At 33.8% G+C, this 26,354-nt stretch overlaps 1 protein-coding gene across 6 annotated transcripts in view; it reads right to left on the reverse strand.

Annotated features, from left to right (window-relative positions):
• Nucleotides 1–3,664: 3,664 nt before the first annotated feature.
• Nucleotides 3,665–26,354, reverse strand: part of BCLAF1 (BCL2 associated transcription factor 1) — a 30,815-nt gene continuing 8,125 nt past the window's right edge. For 2 of the 6 annotated variants that reach the window (XM_061428071.1, XM_061428072.1), the window contains exons 3-13: nucleotides 24,778–24,891; nucleotides 23,078–23,989; nucleotides 21,239–21,904; nucleotides 20,921–21,090; nucleotides 18,485–18,590; nucleotides 17,358–17,442; nucleotides 14,774–14,949; nucleotides 13,469–13,649; nucleotides 12,267–12,413; nucleotides 6,426–6,638; nucleotides 3,665–6,264 (exon numbers count right to left, since the gene is read on the reverse strand). In XM_061428071.1, the coding sequence (XP_061284055.1) occupies nucleotides 6,259–6,264; nucleotides 6,426–6,638; nucleotides 12,267–12,413; nucleotides 13,469–13,649; nucleotides 14,774–14,949; nucleotides 17,358–17,442; nucleotides 18,485–18,590; nucleotides 20,921–21,090; nucleotides 21,239–21,904; nucleotides 23,078–23,989; nucleotides 24,778–24,881 (2,766 nt within the window). In that variant the 5' untranslated portion in view covers nucleotides 24,882–24,891 and the 3' untranslated portion in view covers nucleotides 3,665–6,258. Of the gene's footprint in view, nucleotides 6,265–6,425; nucleotides 6,639–12,266; nucleotides 12,414–13,468; nucleotides 13,650–14,478; nucleotides 14,641–14,773; nucleotides 14,950–17,357; nucleotides 17,443–18,484; nucleotides 18,591–20,920; nucleotides 21,091–21,238; nucleotides 21,905–23,077; nucleotides 23,990–24,777; nucleotides 24,892–26,354 lie in introns of those variants that run through there. The other 4 variants (XM_061428073.1, XM_061428075.1, XM_061428074.1 and 1 more) reach the window with 4 other exon arrangements.

A 26,354-nucleotide genomic window follows, 5' to 3' on the forward strand; every position in this document is an offset into this window, starting at 1 on the left:
GAGTTCACTGAGGTCAAGTGCTCCAGTCTTTCCATACTTACTGTGGGTACCTTGTGCTCACTACTGGAGAGGACAAGGCCCCAGTTTTAGTAGGCTTATTTGAGAATCTCCTTTTCCAGCCTGTCAGATGCTACCCAACTCTTACTTTTACTCACACAGGTATCAGTACCAGGCAGGTTGGTGATGTGTCCCTATCCCACTATTTGCAGGTTAATGGGATAAGCTTATCACCTTTGGTTTTATTATCTAGATATATTTTTTCAGAATCATTAATAATACATTATTGTTAATCATCACACTAGGTACTATCTTCTCAAGAGCAAGGAATTTTGATTCAACTTTAAACCCAATGTTAAGAATACTTTCCCAGTGAATAAATGGAGGTTGAGGGCTGGTTTGAACAAAGGCTAGAAAGCTAGGTACTTAATCTTGTGACAGCCCAGTTAGAAACCCCATTAGTCTTCTGACACAAACCTCAATTTTAGGTGATTAGGAGAACTCCAATTATTGTAATTACCTTAAATAACGTGGCAGGGTACAATGTTAACATTCTACCAAGTAGGTAATGGCCTGTCCACAGTATGTATGTCCTACACAACACATAATACTAATTGCTAAACATTTATTCTAGCAAAGCATGACACATAAGCAGAATGACTTGCCAGCCTGAAAGAATGAGGACAAGAGCAATTTTTTGACTTTTTGCTAAGATGCAAGATTTTAAGATAGTTAAATGAACAAGGAGTAGGATAAGGCAAAGGATTAAAAAAAAAAAACAAAAAAAAACCCACACCTCAGAGCAAATTCCTGTAGTTCATCCTAAGATTTAGGCAACAAGAAATCAAAGAAATTTAAAAAATTTTTTCAATTGAAAAACATTTCACTGATGGCAATTAAAAGGTGAAATTTAAAGGTCAAGATTTCCAAATTAGAAGACTGCTACAGTAACTGAGGTAAATGTTATGAGCATCTTTACCAGTTATCACAGGGGTGAAAAGAGCCACACGTTGACTTTTAAAGTTGAGTATCATCATCAAATGTAAACATAAAATCACTGTATACTGACATCAACCAGTGAAATATTATGTTTGGTTGCCTCAGGTATTAGTTGCATCATACAAGATCTTTCACTGTGGTGAGGGGACACTCTAGTTGTGGGCCCTAGATTCAGCAGTTTAGGCACGTGGGCTCAGTTGCTCTGTGGCATGTGGAATCTTGGTTCCCCAACTGGCTATCAAATCTGTGTCCTGCATTGCAAGACGGATTCTTAACCACTGGACCACTAAAGAAGTCTCTAAATTATGTATTTCAAGTATTGTTATTTGGTGGTGATATTCAACTGCTTTCAAAAAAATTCCCAAGTGCATTTAACATTTCCCTCATAGCAGTCTCAGAAGTACCCTAGAAATTAAGTTTCTAGGGAATTCCCCGAGTGTCCAGTGGTTAGGATTTGACGCTTTCATTGTCAGGGCCCAGGTTCAATCCCTGCTTAGGGAACTAAGACTCTGCAAGCTGTGTGGCACAGCCAAAAAAGTTTCCTTTTCTAGTACAAATAAGCCAGAAAAATTATGACCTCCCACAATCAAGGACTAAGTAAGACTGCAAGTAAACCACCATTCTGGAGGGTGAAAGTGGTAATTTTACGTGGCTTTTCACAAGCCATGGAATTTGCAATTACTATGACAGTACCAAGAAGTTATCATTGTCAAATACAGACTTCATACTGTGAATACACATCCTTTATTCACCTAAGTGTTTGGTGTACTTACTATCATTTTTTTGCTTGTCCCAATTTATTTTATTGGGGTGGCATTTGTGGGAAGGGTTTTTTATACTGGACTACAGTTGATTTACAATGTTGTGTTAGTTTCAGGTATACAGCCAAGTGGCTCAGTTATACATGTATCTTTTACAAATCTTTTCCCATTTAAGCCATTACAGAATATTGAGCACAGTTCTTCCCTATGCTATACAGAAGGTTTTTGTTGGTTACATATTTTAAAAATATATCATCTACTTTTGGGGCTCGATATTATTCAATCAAGAAGCTGGGCAACCCTAAGAGATTACTAAGAAAAATCTGATTCCAATTCTTAGGAGAATAGTATTAAAACCACTTATCGTTTTCTACTTTCAAGAATCATCTTTTCTGCACTTTAAAAGCACTGCAAATCAGTTCACTGCTGTCAAACACCTAAAACATCCTTGAGAAAAATATCTTACATACAGATCATTATAATTAAGACACATTATTTAGAAATTTTTCTCCTAGTAGCCACAGGAAAGTGCTACCCTAACGCCTGTTCTTTTTAACCACTGGGATCCATTTTTGAAAAAACTAACATGTGAGGAGGTAACACAACAATAAAGAGAACTAGCACACGATGTACAACTTACTGAATGATTCTGAAACTTGATCCAGTTCATAAATTTACACAATCTCTACTAAAGCTCTCAAGTCAAACAATGGAATACAGTTATTTCTATATATTCCTGGATTCTAAAATAAAATTTTCACTTTAAACTTCATTAACATAAACTTCAAATTTTTAACATCCACCTCAATAAACTGAACAATTAAACCCTTGACACTCACATTTATAAATAATGATTTCAACCATATTTTGAGAATCCAAGATGTTATGTAACAGATAATATTCTAAAATTTTGTCAAAGATCAATCACAATCTACTACTTATATAGATTGAAACCAATCAAATACAATCCAAGGGTGAAGTTAATTTCTCCACGTTCCTTCCCTATATAAGCAAGTTACAAATTCAGACAGGTCTCTGTACTTCTTGTTCTGAATGTGAAAGGAATATCATTCCACATGGAACAAAGTATATCCCAGAGATTCCAGCTGAAAAGTCAAAGAGAGGAATTTCCTGGCCGTCCAGTGGTTAGGGCTCCTCTCCCCCACCGCAGGGAGCACAGGTTCAATCCCTGGTCAGGGAACTAAGATTCCCTCATGCTGCGGTCAAAAACGAAAAAAAGCAACTATCTTATGAAAATAAGTCCTTAATAAATAAGATGGCATACTTTTACGTAGGTAGCTGATACATGTTAAAATTATCCAGTGTAGTTAAACATACAGAGAAAGGAGTAACATTTGTTATTAATCAAAACGTTACCTTAGCACACAAATTTCTGTGAAAATTCTTGTTTAAAGTTACAGAATGGTCACTTTATATTTCAAGTAACTTACAAAAGGGTTAAGTGAAGTTAAGAATTACCAGTTCTAACTCAAAGTGAAAAAAGACTAAGTTACAAAAAAAACCCAAAAAAACACTTTTTAGTTGATAACTACCACATTTTTAGAAACAGAAGTAATGCTGCTGTCTCCATCATAATTTATAGCTGACAGCTCTTATATGAACACATGAACTGGAAGGCTAGACTAGAATCTGGAATTGCTGTGTTAACAAATGGCTTACAATCACCACTGTAACATTTCCCATGTTTTCAGAGGAAAAAAGAAAAAAATAGATGTGAATTTGAACAGTTTTATAGAATATTTACTCATCTCCCCAAAAGCCCCATCATACTAGGAACTCTACTAACAGATGAGCTGGTATCCTAAAATTAGACATAAACCACCAACATTAGCTGTACAGCACAGACACAGACATAGTCTCAAAATCAGGTAAACAAACAACAGCTATTACCACTTATGACATTTTATTGGCATATGACAATTTACAAGGGTCCCTGTTGCATTATACATCACACTGAGTAAGAATCGTTTAGCCATCTACATTCATTCTTATTGGGTATATTTTTACTCAAATTGTAATTGAATTCCCAACACTTGATTTTAACTGTGACAAAAGGGAAAAATAGTACTTCCCAAAAGTAGGCTGCAATAGGAAAAACAAATTATGCTTTTTATATTAAAATTTCTAAGATGTTGAAAAGTGTACACAGCTAAGGACTGAGTCATGGCCTTCTTAAACAGCTTTCTTAATCCTTTCTAGAAATATCCTTTGGTTATTTTTATTTTCCTTCTGTAGGCAAAAGGAAATCTATTAATGCAGGTTATCAAACAGCTACTATTTTCTGGCACTTGTAAACAAATATCCTTACCAAGAGCAACCATTCAGCTTTTATAACATGTCATGAAGTGCAGAGTTGAATTGTGGTTTAAAGACAGGCTTCTTTATATGCTTGGCTCTAAAACAAAGATAACAGCCACAATGGCATTCTATTGAAGTGTTTTCACAATCCCCCTTCCCACTATTTTCTAATAGGATACTCTTCCCCTCAATTTTAATACAAGTAACCAAATATGAGTACATGTGGGTTAAAGCAATGCACTTGAACTTGTAACCTGCTGATAGGCCTTAGGTAGCTTTATTCCTACTCCCTATTAAATAATTTTTCAGTAAATTCCCCTTTCCACTTCTCTTATGTGGAAAAGCAAAACTCCGCATTTACAGTCATGTACAGAGATTCAGTATCTAACCAAATAATAATTGTTAAAAGCTAAATTTATTTGTATAAAATAAAATGGAGGTGAAAATTTTCCTGTGTTGGAGATCAGATCCATGTTGCTTTAGCAGGTAATTACGTGCTATGCTGACTAGAAGAATATTAGTTATGTCCTGATTAATGCAACATATATTTGTTTTTACAGTGTTTCCTTTCTGCTCAATTTCGGAAAAACAAAGTAAGAGAAATCATGCAATGCTTAAGGATCTTAGGGCCATGAACATCACATTTGTTGAGTTTTGTTTTTCTATTTTTCCCCTCATATAGCTGTTAGGTAAATGCCTCTGACTGCAATCAAGGTGCCAGAAGCATCCTAAATCATCAGTGAGCATGAACGAGCCATACACTTAAAATGCTTGTTTACACTAACACAATAATCATTATCTTTTAATGCAAACAAATACAACTAATTCAGTTGCTGAATTAACAAAATGAATTTGACTACTTTTATATTATGCTCACAGAGCAGACTTAGCACTGAAATTTTACTATTTCCGATATTCATTCCTTCTAAGAGATATCATCATAAACATAAATTAAAGGCAATTCACATTTGAAAGATTATCTTCCTGAAGAACAGAACCCTTGGAAAGAAAAAGAAAAACCCATTTTACAAACTGAAACAGAAATAGTGGGAAAAAAAAACAAGGTAGATCAATGCTGTGACAAACTTCCTGTCAAATCTTTTTATTGGTGACATTTGGAAAACAAGTTTCTTAAAATACTACTAATGAGCAGTATATTCTGTTTGCCTATTATTCCTTATAGTTAGACTATGAACTAGTGATTCAGCTGTCTAAAAGCTCAAATAAGTATGTGAGATATGACGTCAGGTACACATCTTTTTAACATTATCAAGTTATTCTGCAGAATAACCATACCAATATCAGAATTACAGGCTTTGTTCTGTTTTTCTTTTTTAAGTAAGACGTTCCGTAGGAATGGGGGTTTTGTTTGTATTATTACAAACCAGATTCCTCTCTCAAAGAACTGATATCTAAGACCATGACTCAAACTTTCAAAGAAAACAGAGAACACTGAATTTTGAATGCAAATGGTAAAGGCTCCTAAAAATGGTTTTTATAGCCCACTGCTTGCTTTCAGTTTAAGAAAAAATTTTTTTCATACTTTTCAATTTAACTTTTAACAGCTAGTACTTTTGAGCTATTGGCAAAGCTTCTTTTACCATCTTAAACATTTGATGAGATGTTAAATTAGCTTAGTTTACCAAAATAACAACTTTTTCCATGGTATACTTCAAAAATTAGTCACCCTACAATGTAGTGTGTTTGAATTAAGGAGAATGTTAAACAGATGTATACAGTTAAAATAATTAGTGTGGTCTCTATAGACAATTCCTCTTCAGGGATCTGTATGTAGAGCTAACGTTTACTTCAGAATAAACATTAACACAAACAGGGAGGGGAGAGAATCAGAACTTTCACAGAGCTGTACTTGACCATATCTTATAGACAAAGCAGAATTACAATGCATGTAACAAAAACAGTAAAAGTATATATTTTTTTAAAAGTTGATAGTTACAAATATGGTACGTAACAATTTTCTACTTTATTTCAGTACAATTTTCAACATACAGTCTACTATTTTTCAAGATATTTGAAGATTCAAAACAAAATTTCTCTAGACTACTTGCAAACAGTAAAATTTTAAGTAAAATGCTTACATTCTTATTTGAAAACAAAAATCATGTAAAAAAAAATGGTGGGTGCAAGTTCTGTTCTCTGTTGCAATCTTACTTCAGATTTCCTATTCCTAAAAAAAAAAAAAGAGAGAAAGAAAATAAAGATTAGCAAAGATATGAAGAGTGAAATAATTCAAAATAATCACTGTATCTAAAAATTAAATAACTAACTGGCCCAAGAAACTCACACAAAAGAACATATCAGAACCACTAACAAGTTGAAAATTTCTACCTTTTCTTCTTTGCGTCTGTCCTTCTTTTCTTCATTATTTTCCATGGTCTCTTCTTCATCTTCAACAATCCCGTCCCCTTGGTATTTGTCATGAGTCCACTTTGGACTGCTACCTGACTTTTTGAAGTTAAAGCGCCCTCTGCCACGTTGGAAAGTACCACGACCTCTTCCTCTTTTGGCCCAATAATCCACACCATCATCTCTGTCATCATGCTACAGAAAGGTTAAACAAAGAAAGAAATGTCTTTCTTGTAAGGAATATAATTACATCCCCAATAGTGTTATTGTATAAATCTTCTGAAAATTGGGTATATGAGGTGGGTACTGTTCTAAAACACACAAAACCAATAAAACTGAACTTTTCAACAAAAACATGCTGCATCATGAAAGTAAATAATTACATGCTTAGTAACCCAAGCATTTGAGAGCTGCCCAGACAGTTTACTGAAGAATCTCAACTGCTAAATTACTGCCAATTATCAAAATTTTTATTGTTCTGCTTTCCATTATTTCAATCTACTATGCATAAATGAGATAATGTAACTGATATTTTCCCCAAAAAATTACCCGTCACAAATACGTAACAAAGTATAAAAATGTCATTACAACATTATCAATAACATTTAGTAAATAAAATAGGTGGTAAGAAGTATCTTTTACATACAGATACAGACTTTTAAAAATCCTACTGAGATAAATCTAAATTAATGTGTATTACATATTAATCTTCTTGGCAAGGGCACAAGCCAAATCAGGATGGCATGATCCCTAGGGTAATACCGCAACTTATTTCTTGTTCACTAACCTAAAATTCTGCAGCTATTACATCCCAACTTTAATTTTTTATTAACTGCATCCAAATAGATTGTTCCCCAAATTACAAATTATCCCATTAACCAAAACAATCTGAAAAAGTGAAAAGTACTTGGCTTTGTGTACAAGTAGATGAGTATTACATCCCAAAGAACAAAACAAAAAATGAGAAGTTCTCCTGTAATGTAACTGCTGCCCATCTCAAACAAACTTTTTAAGTTTGTACCTACAAAAAATGGGAATGATGCCCCTTTATGAGACAACAGGTATAATACAAACATAGCTGCCTAACTTATGGAGTACTGATACTGACCAACTGTCCCAAAGTCACTAAACTTTTAAAAAATAATACATAACTAAGCACCTTTTCAAAACAAAGAATGTGCCTTTGTGCACATTCACATAATACAGCTCACCCTCCTACCTGACTTAATAATACGTACATACAATGATGTAATTTCAAGCTCCTTTTTGTTATCATCACAACTCTATAGTTTATGCTTTTCATTTGTGATGTTTACACAGTATTCCATGAATTTGTAGGAAGAAGCAAATGGGTTTTGAAGCAAGAGGTATGGATTTAAATCTTAACAGAAACTGAGTGAACTTTACTTCCTCATTTAAAAAAAAACGAAGATAGTCTTAAAGGAACACAAATGATTTGTAAAAAGTGCCCAGCCCAGTGCCTGACAGACAGGCACTCAATCAAAGGTGGTGGTAATAATGCTTACATGGTGCTTATTTCTAAGGATGAGGCACTGGTCTCAGCATTTTCTATATACTAACTCATCTAATCCTCACAACAACTGTAAAATACTACCTCCATTTTAGGAATAAAGAAATCGAGGGACAGAGAAACTGAGTAACTTGCCCAAAGCCACAGAGCCAATCTTTTCCAATGCCCCTTATGCTCATCATCCTCAGAGTAAGCTTCCCAGGAATCATGGTAACAGTAAATGACTACTAAATGAGGTAGCCAAGAGCTAAAACAGGAAAAGCAGTAACAAAGCTAGACACTAGAGTTAGACTAGCAATTACTTTTAACTATACAATCATCTTATACAATAATCTGAAACTAAACAGCTACATCATCACAACATATCCTTTGTTTCTCAAAGGATATCCCAGCAGCTACCGAAGTGACACTTTAATGCTAAGCATACTAGTTCTTTTCCTTTTTTGGACAAGTGGCATGCAGAATATTGGTTCCCCGATTAGGGATGGAACCCATGCCCTCTACAGTGGAGGCACAGTCTTAACAATGGACCACCAGGGAAGTCCCTAAAGCATACTGAGTCTTAATCCTCAAATTCTTGTATGTAAGATTTCAGTCTTACTGTAGACTAATTAACATTAACTACTTTATAGAAGATAAAGGGGATATGAGATATTTATAATATATAATCAAAAATATGTTAACAGAGGCCTTCCCTGGTGGCTCAATGGTAAAGAATCCACCTGCCAATGCAGGAGACACAGGTTTGATCCCCAACTCAGGATGATCCCAAGTGTCATGGCCAACTAAGCTCGTGCATCACAACTAGTAAGCCTGTGTAGTAGAGCCCAGAAACCACATCTACTGAGCTCACCGGCCCTAGAAACCATGGTCTGCAACAAGAGAAGCCACTGCAATGAAAAGTCTGAACATCACAACTAGAGAAAAAGCATGAGCAGCAATGAAGACACAGAATAGTCAAAAATAAGTAAAATTATTAAAGGAAAATTCCAGTTTGAAAAAAATGTTAACAAAGGAGGCCATATTAGAACCAAAATCTTCTGAATTGTCTTCTCTTCTCTACAGAATGATCGAGTTTCAAGAGAGTTAATTTACTAAAGCTCCAATCCAAATCTCTGTCTCCACAAGGAATTTTCTCTGCCTCGGATGACAGTAACATGGGGAACTTACCCATTTCAGTACTTTCCTATTTGGTCAAACTCTTTACAAATACTCTCAATCCCTCCAGAGAATCTCAGGTTCTAAAGACTACTATCTTTCCTGAAATATTTATTATTGAAAACATTATCTTATCTTTGCATAACTCAAAGTTTAGAGAAGGGAAATTTCAGATAAGAATGCAATAACTGTTACCAAGTACTGGAGGAAAAATGATACATGCTGTTAAGAACCTTTGGACCCCAAGACATGGGTTCAAATCCTAACCCCACTCTCTCTGGCTAAGTACCTTTGGTCAAGCTGCTCAATCTCTGTACCTCTGTGTTTTTCATCTATAGAAACTGAATAATGGTCCTACCTCAAAATGACTTTACAAGCATTAAAAAAAATTGAGCGACTTTCACTTTCAGTTCAAAACACTAAGAATGGTGCTGAACAAAATGCTCAGTAAATGTTATCCATTATTATTACTAAGTATTAAATGTTTCATTACTATGGACAGAATGTCCATGCTTATTAATTATTCTGAAAAAAACCTAGAGCAATCTATAGCTTTCAACTTCATTCATTCTGAATTAAAAAAAATTTTTGTATTTATAGTCTCATCACTGAAAAATACCTTTACAGACTATCCATAAATACACATGGAGAAACCAAAGCTATCATTCCAATGGCTCATTAATTAACAACCAAAATAATTAATTTGGGGAACTGAGTTATATATAAGAAGAAATGTGACATTAATTATACTTCTAGTGAGCACTAGCCTGTGACAAATGCACACGTATGTCTTATACAGAAATGAAGATTTTAAAATATAGTCCAGAACAGCAACATGTAGAATGTTAAATAACACTCATCTTGATTAGTGTAACTAAAGCCTAATTATATGCTAATCAAAAATAATTATGTCCCAATTTAAGACAAAAACTATGATACTAGAAAGAATATCATAGAAAAGTGAAAGTGTTAGTCACTCAGTCGTGTCTTTGCAACCCCATGGACTGTAGCCTACCAGGCTTCTTCGTCCATGGGACTCTTCAGGCAAGAATACTGATTGGGTAGTCATTCCCTTCTCCAGGGAATCTTCCCAACCCAGGGATCAAACCGGGGTCTCATGAACTGTAGACAGATTCTTTATCCTCTGAGCCACCAAATTAAATATTTGCAAAATGTTTAAAGTGTTAAACAATTATTTAACTTGTTCACCTCTCATTTCCTTAACTTTTTGTGCTTTTACACTTGTTTTATTGTCTGGCATTTTTACAAGCACTTGCTCCTCATTCACACCTTTGAAAGGTTGGCCTTTTAATCTCTTCTCTTCTGACTGGGTGATATTACTGTGGTTCTGTGACTGTACGATGGCACCTAGGTTTTTTTCTCTCTAGATCTGCATTAGCAACTACCTACTGCACATTTCCACTTATTATGTCTTGGGCACTTCCATAACAGAACTTAACCTTCACCTCAAATGAGCTGCTTTCCTCTGTATTCCCTGTGCTTGCAATATCCTTTCTTCTCACTACCAACACCAAACTAGAGGGTCCCTGAATAAGCCTTCATAAATGTGGCTTTAACATTTTTCAAAACTAGTCCCTTAGACACTCAATTATTTCTCAGATCTGTTTGTCACAGCCGTGTTTTTCAAACTCTGCTTAACATCCAAATTTACTCAAGTATTACTGTCTTCCACAATTTGGCTCCTGCTTCTTAATTTTCCCAAACTTATACCAATCATCTAGCCATGTGAGTACTGGAGTTCTCTATATTAGGATGTTTCACTCCTGCTTTTTTACAGCACACCTGCTCATCTTTTAAGCTTAAGATTCAATCCAAACTCCTCTACAAAGTCTCTCTTAATCAGTATCTCCTTTGCAATAATCCACTCTTCCTCGGGAGGACATCCACAGTATGTATTTAGAATGTTCCCCTTTACCAGTCTCTTAAACCAAGAATTGAAATCCTATGTATCTTTCCATCCATAGCATAAACAGCAGTGTATTAATTCATAAATTCCTATATTAAAAATGAAATGTATCTTTTAAACTTTCTGTAACTCAATAAAACACCTTTCACTTTCCAGAAATTGTCAAGTCAAGCATAAATTTCTCCTCAAAGAAGCACAGATTGTGGAAACATTACGCATAATGCACTCTGTAAAAATTTAACTTTTCCAGACTCTTGGTCATTAAAGTACTCCAAAAAAGAGGCAAATGGAAATTAATTTTTGAAACAACTACAATGCCCATTCTTCAACCAAAATATATATCTAGTTCAGAATACAGCTATATAGTCTACCATGGCAGATGGCTGGGACATTCAGCTTTATTCAAATATACTCATAAAAAGTCAAATAAAAGACACTTTTCTAAAACTCAGCACTATTTTCCTCCTTGCTTCAACAAAACAACTAGTCTTCAGAAATAATCTCTAAAACGTGACTTCCCTGAAAAGCTATGACAAAAATGAATATTCTGTTAATAGTTTTGGTATTTCCTTAAGTTTCTATAATGGAAGATAAACCCTCTTCTCCCATGCCAAGTGCAAAAAATTTCCATCATTACTTAGAGAATCTTTCAGGACCCACCTCCTCTAGCTTCATCCCTTACAAACTACTTCAGAGAGAAGAGCATCACAAGGAAGCATCAAACTAATGTGTACCTAGCAATTTTTCCATAATGTAATTTTTCATCTTCCTTTTACTCCAATAAAAGTTAACAACCTCCTGAAAACCTTAAATACATGTGCTGTGGAAGAATTCTTCTCCTTGTCTTTCAATTAAACAAACAGCTGTAGTGATGAAAGGGAAATCTTAATGATTTACCTTCTTAACTTGACCGTCTTATAGACAGATATGAAGTAGTTTAATGTTCTTCTCTGAATGTGACTATCAAATCAGGTATATTTTTACTTTACCCTGACCAGTCCATAGGTAATATCAATAAGGTATAAACAGGACTAAAGGGACCCACATGTTCAAAACTTCAAATCATCTGGGTAATGATTTATTTTAAAAGTTTCCTATATTATAGTAAAAACTTCTCATAGTAGTGGATGCCTGTACTCAAATGTATTCACCCAGTATGCTTTGAAAATTAATGCAAACCAAATAAACAGAGATTTCTAACACCCACCAAGAAGTACTTCTTGCTCTTTGGGGTATATTCTGGATCCCATTCCTCTTCCTTCGGTCTCTTTTGAAAAGTAGTATTTGAGTTGTTTGGACCAGTATTTGTCCCAGCAAAAACTCCTCTGGCTCTTCCTCTGCCTCTAATTCGAAACTGATTAACAAAGTTGTTTAGTAATGAAATCAAAAGGTATTAAGTTACATGCAAACTCTAATTTTACTGCAGTAACAAAAAACATTCCCTAATTTCTTCCCTAAATCTCAACTTCACAGCCACTGAGGATGGAAAAGGTGGCCATTTTATACTAGTAAGGAGGGAAAAAATTCTGCCTATTGAAAGCTGAATAGGTTAAGAAGAAATGCACAGTCAACCTAGGTTGTCAGAACACTACACTTTCTTTCATGGCCTGAACTAAAATTTTTAAATAGTTTAAACTTTAAGAAGTTGGTTTTTTCCCTTTTACTAGCCAAAAGATTTGTCTAATTTCTTTGAATTACACAGGAGTCCTAAGTGTTAACTACACCTATCACCATATGGGCAAAGCTCTTCTCTTTCCCAAATAATCTAATAAACCCTACTAACAACTAACTGGATACTAGCTCAAGTTAGAAATCTGAACCTAGAAATTAAAGAGTCAAGAAGATGCACTACTATGAAGTCATTAAATTTACAATTATAAGAATTTATGGAAACATGGGAATAATAATATATATACTAGGTAGGATAAAAAGTCATGTAATTTCTATGACTGACACACATATAAAAAAGAACTTGAATAGGCAAAAATAAAAATACAAACGGATTTTTTTGTTTCAAGACATGTTCTTATTAATAAAAAAGTGATTAAAGAAATGGATCTAAATCATTAACTTTCCTTGACTCTTGGGTCTCTAAGCACTATGTACAGTTACTGATTCCAAAGTTAGTAAGTTATACAGATGCTTCTAAATCTCAAAATGGCATATTTTCAAAATCAGGCAAAAACATGGATTTTTTACTTTCTATACAAAGGAGGTTATCATCCCAGCTCCAGCTCCTCCTCACTCTCCCAAATGGCATTTCTTAATAAAGATATATCAAATACCATTTTAAAGACTACAGGAGTAATGGCTCACACAACAATGACTAAATCAGGTATCTTACTTTCCTTATGTACAGTGCTCTAAAGTAAAGTTCTATCAAAGACAGAAAATAATTTTATTACTTACAAAGGTTCCTCGTGGTCGGCTAACTCCTGCAAAGCCTGAGTATTCTTTCAGTTCATGGTGAGTTTTAAATTCTTCTTCTCTTTCCTTCTTACTCTCCTTTTCTTCTCGAGAACTAGGAGAAGAAGGTGATGCTGAAGAGGATGAAGATCGAGAATGATCTTGCTCTCTACTTTTATGTTTACTGAAAAATAAAAGAAACAAGAAAAATGTGCTATTTTAAAAAAAGATTAAGAAAGACCCTGCTGTATCTTACAATAAGAGGGATATTTTTCAAGTCAAAGAAACTATCCCCTATTAAAATTATCATGAAACTAAAATGATTGGGTGTTCAACTTTGACATAGTCTGTTTCCATTCTCCTCCAATATTTGTTTTATATCACTACTGGAAAACATGCTATGACCTGCCAGTTAGAAACTAGCAGTCTGGAAACTTCAAGAATATAAAGTTCAGTTCAACACTTTTAACATTTTTTTTTTTTTTAAAGGAAAGGAAGGGAAGAGTAGGAAAAAGTATGAATGTCCTTAAGGCCATGTTTCAAAATGACTGCAGTTTGTACAACCCTAGGTGAAAACAGTTGATACAGATTGGGCCATAACTCCATTATTGAAATAAAAGGCATATGACATTATAAATACCAGTAAATTAAAATTAATTATAAATTAAAAAACACGAGTAAAATTACCACCATTCACCTAATGAACAGCAAGAAAAACGATTATCTATGATACTTAGTATTCCTAATATTTACTTGACTCTATCATGATCAATACATGATTCTACTGCAATACCCGAAAAGGTCATACCTGCGATAACTCTTACCACTTCTAACAGTATCCATGGAAACATTACTTTGAAAGCCTAATACACATTGCTATTTCAAAAAAACTAGTCCTTCCTCCCCCCATCTCTCCCATGTTAAACCACTAGACATCAGTTTAAAATTCTTGTACTCTGGGTGTTATGAGTTGAAAAAGTGCGGAATCAAGCATAACGAACCAAAGTTCTTACACAAACTGTTTCTAGAAATGCACTGCATTGAAGTCCAACCTCCTGATGTAGCCTGGATAATAGGACACATTAATTTGTCATTTTTTTTTCAGTGTTAGCTTGCTATTCCAAAGTTTTTGTCCTCATCCACCATAAGCCGTGTAAAAGACAAATACATTTTTGCTGTAAAACAAATAATTTTAATTGTTTAAATTTAAACATTCGATTACACAGTCAAAATTGAAAGCAATTAAGCTGACAATTATTAAAGGCTAATTAGAAGCTAAAACCTAACTCCGACAGTTTTAACAATTACCTGTCATCTTTGTAAGATTTGTATTCCTTGTAATCTTTTGGAGTTTTTTCCTGCTTTCTTGATCCACTGGATTCCCTGGAGCCCTTGGAATCCCCCCGTTCTTTACTTCTTTCTTTTCTCCGACGATCTATGTCATGCCGAAGATCAGCAGAATCACATCTTAATTTTTTATCTCCCTATAAAAGACAGATGTAAAATACAGATTTCAGGGAAACTATACGGAAAAAAAAAGAAATATATATATAAAATACCAATTTTTTTTGCCAGTTTCTAAGCTGGCATTTTTAGTAGCAGAAAAGAATGAATATAACATACTACTTCCATACTTAAGTTTTTGTTTAAAAACATACTTGCTGTTTTCACTAAACACTTGTGAACACAAGTACAACAGGACTGGAGAAGTAATTAAAAGCTAACTGTCTTCAAAATGTCATAGGTTTCTGTTCAAAGCAATCCATAATAAACTTTCATATAGTAAAATGATATAATTATTTTTCCACTCGGTACATCCTCGTTAATTATCCCTCATCTTTTGAAACAGCTTTTTATATACTTTAACAATGATGGAGATTATACTCAGTTGTGGGTATAGCCATCTGACAGTAAAGTTAAGGGATCCTAAAGTAAATGGTTCTCATTATTTAAGCCTCATTATCATCAAGTTCTTCCCAAATTAGTTGACCAACCCAATAAAAATCACTTTAAAAGTTAAATATTCTGTATTTTCCATAACATGCAAACATAATATGATTAATGAAACCAACTGAGGTTGAACAAGGGTAGAAACAAAGCCAGAAAGATTCATTCCCAATCCTGTACTCAGTATCTGGGCCATATACTGCCCTTTCTCAATTCAGGTATTGCAACGGACATTAGTTTAACTGGGTCACAATTCACCTCCTTCTTGTTCCATTGCTTTTTCAAATACTATATAATTTAGGAAGATGGAAAGAGGCATCTAGGAATGAAGAAAAATTATACATCAGTAAGATGCTAAGCAATGTGGACATCCTTGCTAGTATTCAACAATACGAAGTACTTACTCTGGGAAGTCTAGCTACAATGTTCATAAACATTCCTAAAACTGGAAGTATATGTCCAAATGGTATCAACTACTCACCTATTTGCTCCCACAGTTATGAGAAAATCTAATCAAAACCAAAAACTTTCCTATTCACCTAGTAATATGCTATTGCCAAGCCCATGGGTAACAGTATAGATGGAAGTACTTTGTAAACACCAAACTATATATGTAAACTACACACTACTACATGTATGTTAATTGTTCATTCAGATAGGAAGATAAAAGATAAAAAGCGATGTCTTTTCCTCTTATCCTTCCATTAGTTATCACTATTTTCTCTCCTCTAGATCAAAATCTGGTCTGAATAATGAAGAGAGAAGAAAGACACTCACTCTGTCAAGAGTACAAGAATAGACTAAGTTGTGGGCAAAACAAAATTAATCAACATTGAACCTAAGACATTGAAAATAAAAGCCAAAATTAGCATTCACGTCTCAGAATCTGCTTTACCAAAATCAATGTGCCCCACACAAAGAAAGCACTTTCTAAGCTCTAAATTTCTTATTTAATAAATTAATAGCATGCCTAATTAAAAAGCTTATAAATGAAAGCCTTAGTAATAGTTTCTAGTAATAAAGTGCCAATGTTATCATAACAGCCCAGTTATTCAACTCTGCAAAACAGATGTATTCTCATTTTTCTTATCAGAAAACCAACAACCAAAAAGCTAATCACATTCCTATTATCAAGATAGTATCAGTAATGGCCACGATTGGAACCAAGTAATACCCGTTCCAAGTCCCTAACTTTCTCATTACAAGACAGTTGCTCTCTTTTAACCCTGCTCCACATTTCAACTAGAATTTTATGGCCTGTCATATAGACTAATCTACCTAGGAAATATCAAATTGTCAATTAAACAGAGTCCCCTTAATGACTGAATTCCATTCTTAAAAGTCCCCCGACCCCAATGCCAGTCATTCAGACTCCTTTCTGAAGTTTAAAAGCATTCTTCCCCCAAATCTACAAATATTCCAATGGTAACACAGTTTTTATTCCAAGTGTTCATTTGTAAACCAGTTCTTAGAATGCTTATTTCTTAGTCCAGATCAAAAACCCAGTAGCATGGCGATTACTTCTCGTTCTCTCTTTGAAGAACCTAAAGATATTAATTTAGGCACACATAAATCAAGGAATATTTATTCTGGATCACCCATTTCACCTCTAACAGAAAACTTTATATAATGTGTATCTTTCCTATTATAATTTTCCTGTCTACTCACTGATTCTTTGCCTTTTGCTTAGAAATACTTTTTTTTTCATTAGCATTTAAATTAATTATTCTTAGTTTAACATATAGTAAAGGGTGAGCTTAATTTTTTTCTAGGATGAAACACTACATACACACTAACACAGATATATATATAAAAATATATCTATTTACAAGTTATAAATAGATGATGTCTATAAACATTTTGCCTAAATAAACTGCTTATTAGAACAATAGCATTAATGAACCAGAAGTTAACTTGGAAAAGAAAAAGTGCATTCAAAACATACCTTTTGATTTTCTTCTTTAAAAACTCTCTCTTCCCCTGCTAAACGGGTATGCTTCCTCAGGGCACTTGGAGAGATGTCAATTCTCCTTAATGTAAAATAAAGTCTATTTGTAGTCACATTTAATTTTATGATTCTACAAATTCCTAAAATTTTTCCATTTTTGTAAAGGGAATACCAGTTTTTTCCCTCCCAGTTGACTAAATTTAGTATAGCAAGATTATTAATCTAATTCTTAATAGATAATTAAGAAATAAAAACTGTATTTATTAAAAACAAATTAAAATGCCTCCAATTATTTATAAACAAATGAAGCCTGATCTTTTAAGATATCAAGCTTACTTTAATCATCAAAAAAGAAAAAACTTTTTTGATTAAAATTACCATTTAAGTATCAGCATATAATTATAATACATCAGTATCAATAAATACACAAATAGGATTATTTGTTCTTAAGTTATCTCCAATATTTTTACATATTCAGTATCTTTAGTTTTATTCTGTGCCTCTCCTTGAGTTCTTAAGCTACTGTCAGTTGAATCTTCTCAGTGCCTCTTCAGCAGTGACCACCAAAACCATACCTACTACGTATTAAGCACTGAATTAGGTACTTTACAATTAATACTAACTGTCAACATCATCCTGCAAAACAGGATATTTTATTTGTTATTCTTATTTGTAGATGGAAAAAAAACATTCAGAGATTAAATAACTTTTTTATCACAATGCAATTAAGTGAGAGCAAGGAACTGAAAATAACTATCTGACTTCAAATTCACGATCTTTTCACAAGGAACAATTCTATCTCACGAAGCATTTTTATTTTACAAACTTACTCAAAGTGAATAAAATTCAAGGGTTACTTACTCTAGGCATCCAACCCCCTCCCAAAAGACAAACTGGTAACTATTTAATTCCAAACTGGGAAGTGATAAGAGTGAGTATTTTAAGTTCTAACAACCAGTTTTAACCAAATAAACTGAAAATTAAAAAGAAATGGTAAACTGAAAACTTTCATTTGAGTCATGATACCCATATAGTTTCATGTATCTTATCTATAGCTTCAACATGAACTTGTTTAACAGTGTCTTCCTATCAAAACAACATTTTTACATGCCCGGTATACATACCTGTGTATCTCAGGGCTCTTTTGCCTGGCACTATGTTCTTCAGTGGCTTTCTGATACGAAGTGAACCTCTCGTTTAGGGTCATTGAAGATGATTTGAAGTATTGCTCTGTTGATTTAGGAGAAACACTGCCCAATTAGTTACCTTTACCTTAAGAGGAATTTTCAATTGTGACAGAAGGGCATGTAGCAGGTGAATAGAAAATAAAAATACTCAAGAAACCTAGTAGAAGGGAATCAAGTGTTACAAAGAACTCCTACCCTGTCCCACGTAACTTCTTGTACCTCAACAGGTAACTGATGCAAAGTTCCTCACAGGTCTCTGTCAATATTACATATAATCCAAGAACAATAAATATACTAAATCAAGAGTCTCTCTCTAATTCCATTTCAATAACGCACTACACTTCCTCAAATAAAACAAAAAGCAACAATAATATGTCAATGTCCTTAAGCCTTGCCAATATGAACCAATGAAGTTAACTTCAAGTAATCATTTGCAGAAAATGAAAATACTAAAATAACTTGCAAAGCTTGTTTTAATAAACTAATAAAATTATTTTGGCAAGAACTATGTTGTTAACAAAAACTGGATTTAAGAAACTGAATACTGGCACTTCAATTGGAAAAATATTTTTTACATCAATTAATACTAATTACTCCAAAAATCTGGCATCTTGGCAAACCTGACAGTACATTTGATATTACTGTCTTGTCTTTTAACAATTTTAAAATTAGTAATATCAACACCAATTCTTTTTTAAACCATTTCAAGATATGCTGTTGATGTAATATAGAAAGACGTATAAAGTCATGAAATGTTACATTACGAAGCAAGCTATCTGCTTAACAGGTCAACATACATCTGTGTCAACTTACCGCCCAATATCCAGCACATGTCTCATAACCAATCATTAAAACTTGAAATGGCCACTACCAGGGTAGTGCCTCAATCATAATTCCATGAAACCCAGGAATTTGAGCTAGCAACTCAGTTTTTATGCCATTTTTGCCAGGAAGACAGAAGATTCAACTTTGCCTGTATCTTTCAACAGCTATTTTACTTTGAAACATGGATTTGCCATTTCAAAACATATTCCAGGACCTAGTTACAATGAAAAAGAAAACATCACTGGGCATTTTCAGCTCTATATGAAGTAAGAGCTGTTCAGATCGGTTGCACAATACCAATAATGAAACATAACTACAGTTCTTTTCTTTAAAAAAAAAAAAAAAAAGGAAAAAGGAAAAATTTATCAAAACCTGATCTCAAAAGTCAGCAATAAATTGTAAAATGTAGAGACAGGTAAAAAAAAAAAAAAAGTGAAAAAAGAAAAAATGTTAATGTTTCATATTCTATGCACCACAGTAATATGGTCATAAATTGGTTCACAAACCTAGTTATAGCCAAATAGCTAAACTCTTTTGTTACTACATTTAAATAATTACAGTAAAAAAGAAATTCATTAACTCTTCACTATTTTGAAATATCAAGTGCATTAAGAATTCCTGAGTGACAAGTTTCACCTATGAGTTGTTCTCAGGTCCAAAGACAAACTTTTCAAAAACGGCTTTTCAGAGCAACAGCCATGGAGATTCCTAGGTAAGAAACCTACTTCAGGGTAAACTCCCTTTCAAACACAAAAATAAAATAATAACATCTATTTGCCCAAAAAGTCGCAAGCTAAAATCTTTGAAAATTATTAGTAACTCTGGAACTAAAATTAGACACTGGCGAAAAGAGAATATCACTACTTCAGTTGAAAAGAACATCCTTCATCATCCCCAGGACCTCAAGGAATGTCATCATTATTATCCTTAGTCACTCACTACTCACAGTATCACTACTTACCTAACACACTTTTAAATTTCTTGAACTTTTTCCCCCCTTTAAAAATCCTAATAAAGTTTTCTGATTTATCATATAAAAAAGTAAAATATTATAACAAATTAAGTAATACAAAATTAACACAGAAACACTGTTTTCCCCTCCCACTGGTTTCAAGTTTCTTTAAAGGTTAAAAAGAAATTCTTTATAATAGTAACAACATTGCACCACTTTGTTATAAATCTATGCCACGAGTACATTAATACAGGTCTTATGAATGCAATCAAAGATAATCTGCAAGCACTCTGAACTTCAAGGACAGTATTATGGCACATTTCAAAAAGACTTTCAGCACTGTATAAATCTGTATCATTTTTTATCATGATACAGATTTTCAGGGTATGTTTTAATTTTACTTACATTTCACTTATTAAAAATCACTTTATTAAATAGGTGTTAATGTTACCAAGACTGGTATCTCATTTATGAAGTGCTATTTATACAAAATTTTAATAGAGACTACATAGAGCCCTAGGGTGCATTATTATTATGCATAGCTGTTAATTTTTTTTTACTTGCAAGAAAAATATAATTCACAATACTAAACATACCTTTAACATGATGAACCAAGGACACAATGTGTTGAATAAATGACTCAGATGTGCTTTTGCTGGCCTGTGGCAACTTAATGTGGTCAAAGATGGATCGGAATTCTTGCTCCTTCTTGACAGAATGGACAAGTGTACTAGCAAGCAGTCTGTCTTTAGTCAAGGAAGCAGGTCTGGAGCATATCGGTAACAGACAGACACATACAAACAAAATATACCATTGGTTTGAATATGAATATGGGAAGTATGGTCAGAAAATAAGATAATTAACTGGATTATTAACCACCCACAGATTATTTACTGGGGAGCAATGTGGATTACCTGTTAGAATCATCAAGAGGAACAGGTGCCATTTTGAGTTTGACTTCAGGACGATGAGAATCACTGGCTATCATTTTGATCCTAAGTGGGCTCTCTTCTCTGAAGGTAGACTTTTCTCGTGCATCCAGATTCTTGTGTAGAGGGGGACTGTAATCAAAGAGGTCTTTGAGCTTTTCAGACTTTACCTGCTCAGGTGACTGAGTTTCTTTCTTTACTGTTATTCTCTCAGAATTTTTGTCGTCTTCCTTGTGCTTATCTTTTGCAGTGCTAGGCCTTTCTACTACATATCCAGTCTCTTTAAGTTTGTAATTTTTTTCTTCTCTAAATCCATCACTTTCTCTATTGCCTTTCAATGAAACTTTGGACTTGTACTTGGGTCCTTCCTCCTCAGTATTCCGATGAGACGTAGTAGCAAAATTTTTACCCTGATCTGCAAGAACTGACTTCCTGAACTGTCTATAATCCTCTGTCTCCTCTGTGTCATCCCCTTCTGAATCATTAAACTTTTGTTTTCCAGATTCCTTATCACTGAAGTAATCTAGAACTTCCTGATCTTCCCATTCTCCCTCTGCCCTCCCTTTCTCTGATCCTTTCTCCTTTGGAGCCTCTTTATCCCTGGTATTACCCCTATCAAGCAGGAATACTCTAGACTCTTCATCTGTGAACCTGTGAATAAGCAAAGAAGAGGATGGTAACTCTGGATTGCATTCATTCTGGACCACTTACATACTTAACTGTGCTTCCCAATATCACAGGGCCAGTAATAGGAGGAAAAAATCCTACTGAAAATTGCTTTTTTCAGATTCCACTTATAGAAAGCCTTAAAAGCATCCATAAAGCTTATGTGCTGAGTTTTTAAATAAATGCACACATTAAGACTTCTGAAGTTTAAAAAAAGTAAAGCCATTCTCAAAAACTTGTTGTTTACTCATAGTTCACAATTCTGCACTAACAAATCCAAATTTCCACAGAGCTTAAGTTTAATTTTTAAGACTAAGAACTACTAAAAACTTATCTGTAATACACTTATCTGATACTTAAAATATACTTATCTATTTAATATATTTATCTATTTGAATCCTACTTATTACACTCAAAATTTCACTAACATATCTACTAAGTAAGAGTTCAAAAAGGTGGACTTCAGTGTAGTTAATATTAGATGTTACTATTCTATCTAAATCACAAAATAATTCATGTATATACTTTTCAGTAGAAAATGATTTCTGGCAATATTAAGTAGAAACTACATATCAATTCAATAAAAAATTAATTTTAGGTTGGGAAGCACTAAAAAAATAAATAGCAAGCTTGCTGTATTTCCTTACTTAAAACCAACCATATTACCTTAGTAATCCATTTTCATTAAGGAACCTTTAGTAATGCTTAAAATTAGCATTTAGACCAAGCATCTCTCTGAAATGTTACTGGAGTCAGTAAGAAATACCATTTATTATCTTTTCTACAGTCAGGAAAATTTATTAAAAATTGGCAGCTGGACTATTTATACTACCACACAAGAATATATAACTGCATTATTTTATGTAGGTCACATTATAATGATGAAGACAAAATAAGCTTTCAATGCTTTAACACTTTCAACTTCTCATTTACATTCTTAATTCTGGACTTAAAAAATGGATGAAATGAAAAGGAAGAGCATGAATTATCTTCATAAACATTAAAACACTTTACAATCAACTTGGAATTATTTTATAAAAAGAAAGAAGTCACGAGTAAAAATACTTAAATACACATCACAATGCAATTTTAAAACATAAATCCAAACAGAATTCAGAGAAATATTACTATTATGATCTAAATTCTCTTAACTCTTACCTTTTTAAGAATTTTCCTGTCTTTGCAGTTTCCTGATCTCCACCATCAGGATAAAATGAGGAACGTCCCCTAGCCTCATCTCTTGGAGCGTTCTGTGGTGTGATTGTCTTTGCAGGGCTTCTTCGTGAAGGGATATGATGAATTGGACTATTCTGAGAAGGGCTGTATCTACTTGATCCATTTCCAACAGAACCAGACCCAGATCTTTCAGGACTATGCTGAATGGAATGTGAATGCTGAGAGGGTGTGTTTTTTGCAGAGTGTACTGTACTGAGCATGGGGGCATCAGAGCAAGATGAACTCTGACTAGGTGGTGTAGCAATTGGTGAAGGACTATGGGGCGATCTGGGGCTATTATCATAAGCTGAAAGGCCAGGCCAAATATCACCAGATGTGGCCGATGATTTATTAAACTCATCAATAGATTCAGATGGGTCGTGTTCAAACGTATCTTTCGGTTCCTCCTGTGATTTATTTTTCAAAGGACTCTCTTCTTGAGGTTCCCCTTCAGCTTTTTTGGTTTGTTTTTCCTGAGACCCTCGTCTTTTAGAGACAGGAGACTTGCTATAAGGGGACGAAGAACGAGAAGAGGATGATCTTGGAGACCTAGAGGATCTATATGATCGGCGAGATCTGCTTCGGGATCTTTGAGAAGAAACGGATCTTCTTTTTGGACTCCTAGAACGTGAACGACCTCGTCGAGGACTCCTAGAGTGTCTTCTATTCCAAACAGGTCTATAACCACCTCGATGGTATCTACCTCCTCCTCCTTGATAATACCCTCTACCCCTTCCTCTGTATCCATAAGGTCGTCTCATTCCTCTATTATTTCTGTAATCTCGACGATAATCTCTAGAATAAATTCGATCTCTACTACGAGATCTTGAATACGTCCTGGAACGAGACCTAGAACTAAAAATGAAATAAATATCAATGAAAGAAAAATAAACTATTCCATTGTACCATTCTGATTGAATATATTATGCAAATAAGACGTCAAAGCTAAAAATGTATTTTTTTTAAAAAACCCCTCATTTATATAAAAGTTAAAGGTTATTATTTTCAATGAAAAACATCTCAATTCTAAGGTATATATCGAGAAAACGGGGGAAAAAGTGACATCCAACAATGGGACACACTAACACATCACATTCATGCAGGCACTTTAAGTGGTAATGTCAAAAGAATACATAATGCCACGCAAGAATATTCATTAGTGGCTAAATGTATATGTAATAAAAAGCTAGGTCAAGAAAAATACTAAAGAAAAATCAGAAACTAACATTAATTCATAATAAGATCATGGTCATTTATTTTTAACTTGTTTCTATTTTCCATGCTAAGTATGTATTACCATTTAAAGAAAAACCACCAGAGTCAATCATTTTTATATAAAAGAATAAACCTATTGAGACCTCAGAGTCAGAAACAAGAAACTATGAAATAGCAAAGATTATTTACTGCCAAATAATTCTTACATTATCCAATTCATCTCTTAACACTACAACAGTTCCCCTTTATCTGCAGGAAATTCATCCAAAGTTTCCCCAGTGAACTAATTCTAAACAACAGATCCACTCACAGCGTTCTTGGAGACTAAAACATGTTAATGAATTTAGCACTCTGCCTGTGTAAGCAATCTATAACTGTTAGCTGGTATGATTATTATAATTTAAAGAGGTAAAAGCACAGTAATTCACCTGTATCTCTTCTTCCTTGAGTGTGATCTTGATCTTGATCGAGAACTAGACTGTGATCTAGACTTTGATCTTGAAGAATGTGATCTAGAATTGGAGCGACCCATTTCTTTTCTCCTAGGCAAATGAGAGGGCAAAAAAGGTTAAAATCACAATGCAAGAGAAGTAGTTTCTATTATTTAACTTATCTTCAGATACAAATTAAATTTATAAAACATTAAGTTTCCCAAAGGATATTACCCATCATTATTCAAGTAAGTACTAAGTCAATTATCCCTAACTAAAACTGTATTTGCACCTGCATGGCAGGTATTGTAAAGAAACAACAGAAGATTTCTATGGACTTTTCCACTTATGTGCCTCAATCCAAAAAAAGGCAGCAGCTGCAGAAGTCAGAAAGAGCAATGACATCAGACTGCAGCAGTACGTTAGATGTTATTCCATGCCCAATACAAATGCCTACCTCTCCTGTAAAAAAGATAAATAATATCAGAGTATTACAGATAACAAACCTGAAAAGAAAATACAAATGACATAATATTAAAAAACAGAGTAAACCTACCCAGCTGTCATCATAAGTGCTTTATGGCTTTGAAATGGGACTAAACTGACCACTCCATGTATGCAATACTGCTTGGAATGGTGATGGATAAGTCTCCCAGTAGAATAAAGGTCATTAAGTCTCTTAATAGCTGGAGCTCAAAGCTCTGCTTTCAACAGTCATGACTGTAGAAATAAAAATGGACTTATGTGACAATGCCTAGTTCACCCTATAGCCTTCTGGTGAAAAGATGAAAAAGGATAAAAGAAACTAAAGAGATTGCTGCAAGAAGAGATTGGGACGGCAAGAAAAAGAGAACCTGTACACCAATATTCTAACTTTTCTAAATACTAGCTAGTATCTAATGCAATAATCAGACCTCATGAAATTAGTAACAGGACTGACTTATAAGATCTACTCTTTACAAAATTAAACCTACACATCTCCCAAGTTTATTCCTGCTACAACTATTTTAAATTTTCACTAATTTACACAAAATTAAGTATTTTTTCCCAAAAAAATCAACTCACTAAACTTTCCTAATAGGCTGCAATTGCCATGTATTTAAACCATTTTGACCTAATTAGACTTTGCTCAGTAGTATGAAAGTTTTTGAAAAGTATTGAGATAAACTAGAGGAGGCAATGATGTCTGCATACTTCCTCACCAAAAAAGCCACATAAATGACAAATTCAATGGGTTTCAAACAAATATTTATTCTAAAATAAAACACAACTGTCTTCAAAGAGACAAACACCAGCTTCATCTTCTCTCACTCTTAATTCCAAGTGAGTTAAGATATAAAGACAGTACCTTCCTCAGAGATGTAGAGAGGATTAAATGAGTTGATACATGTAATATTCTTAAAACAATTTTCAGCACATAATAAGCAATCAAACCTAACTTTAACACCCATGTAAAGGGGAAAAAGTTAAGTTATGGAACTCCTCTTGTACGCATAAAAGATAAGTTAAATAAGCAGAGCTATTTTGTCCTGATTATTTTTGAATAACTGTGTGTTTTGAGTCTTTAAGTAGAT

The sequence above is a fragment of the Bos javanicus genome, chromosome 9 (genome assembly GCF_032452875.1).
Source record: "Bos javanicus breed banteng chromosome 9, ARS-OSU_banteng_1.0, whole genome shotgun sequence".
Taxonomy (NCBI): Eukaryota; Metazoa; Chordata; class Mammalia; order Artiodactyla; family Bovidae; genus Bos; species Bos javanicus.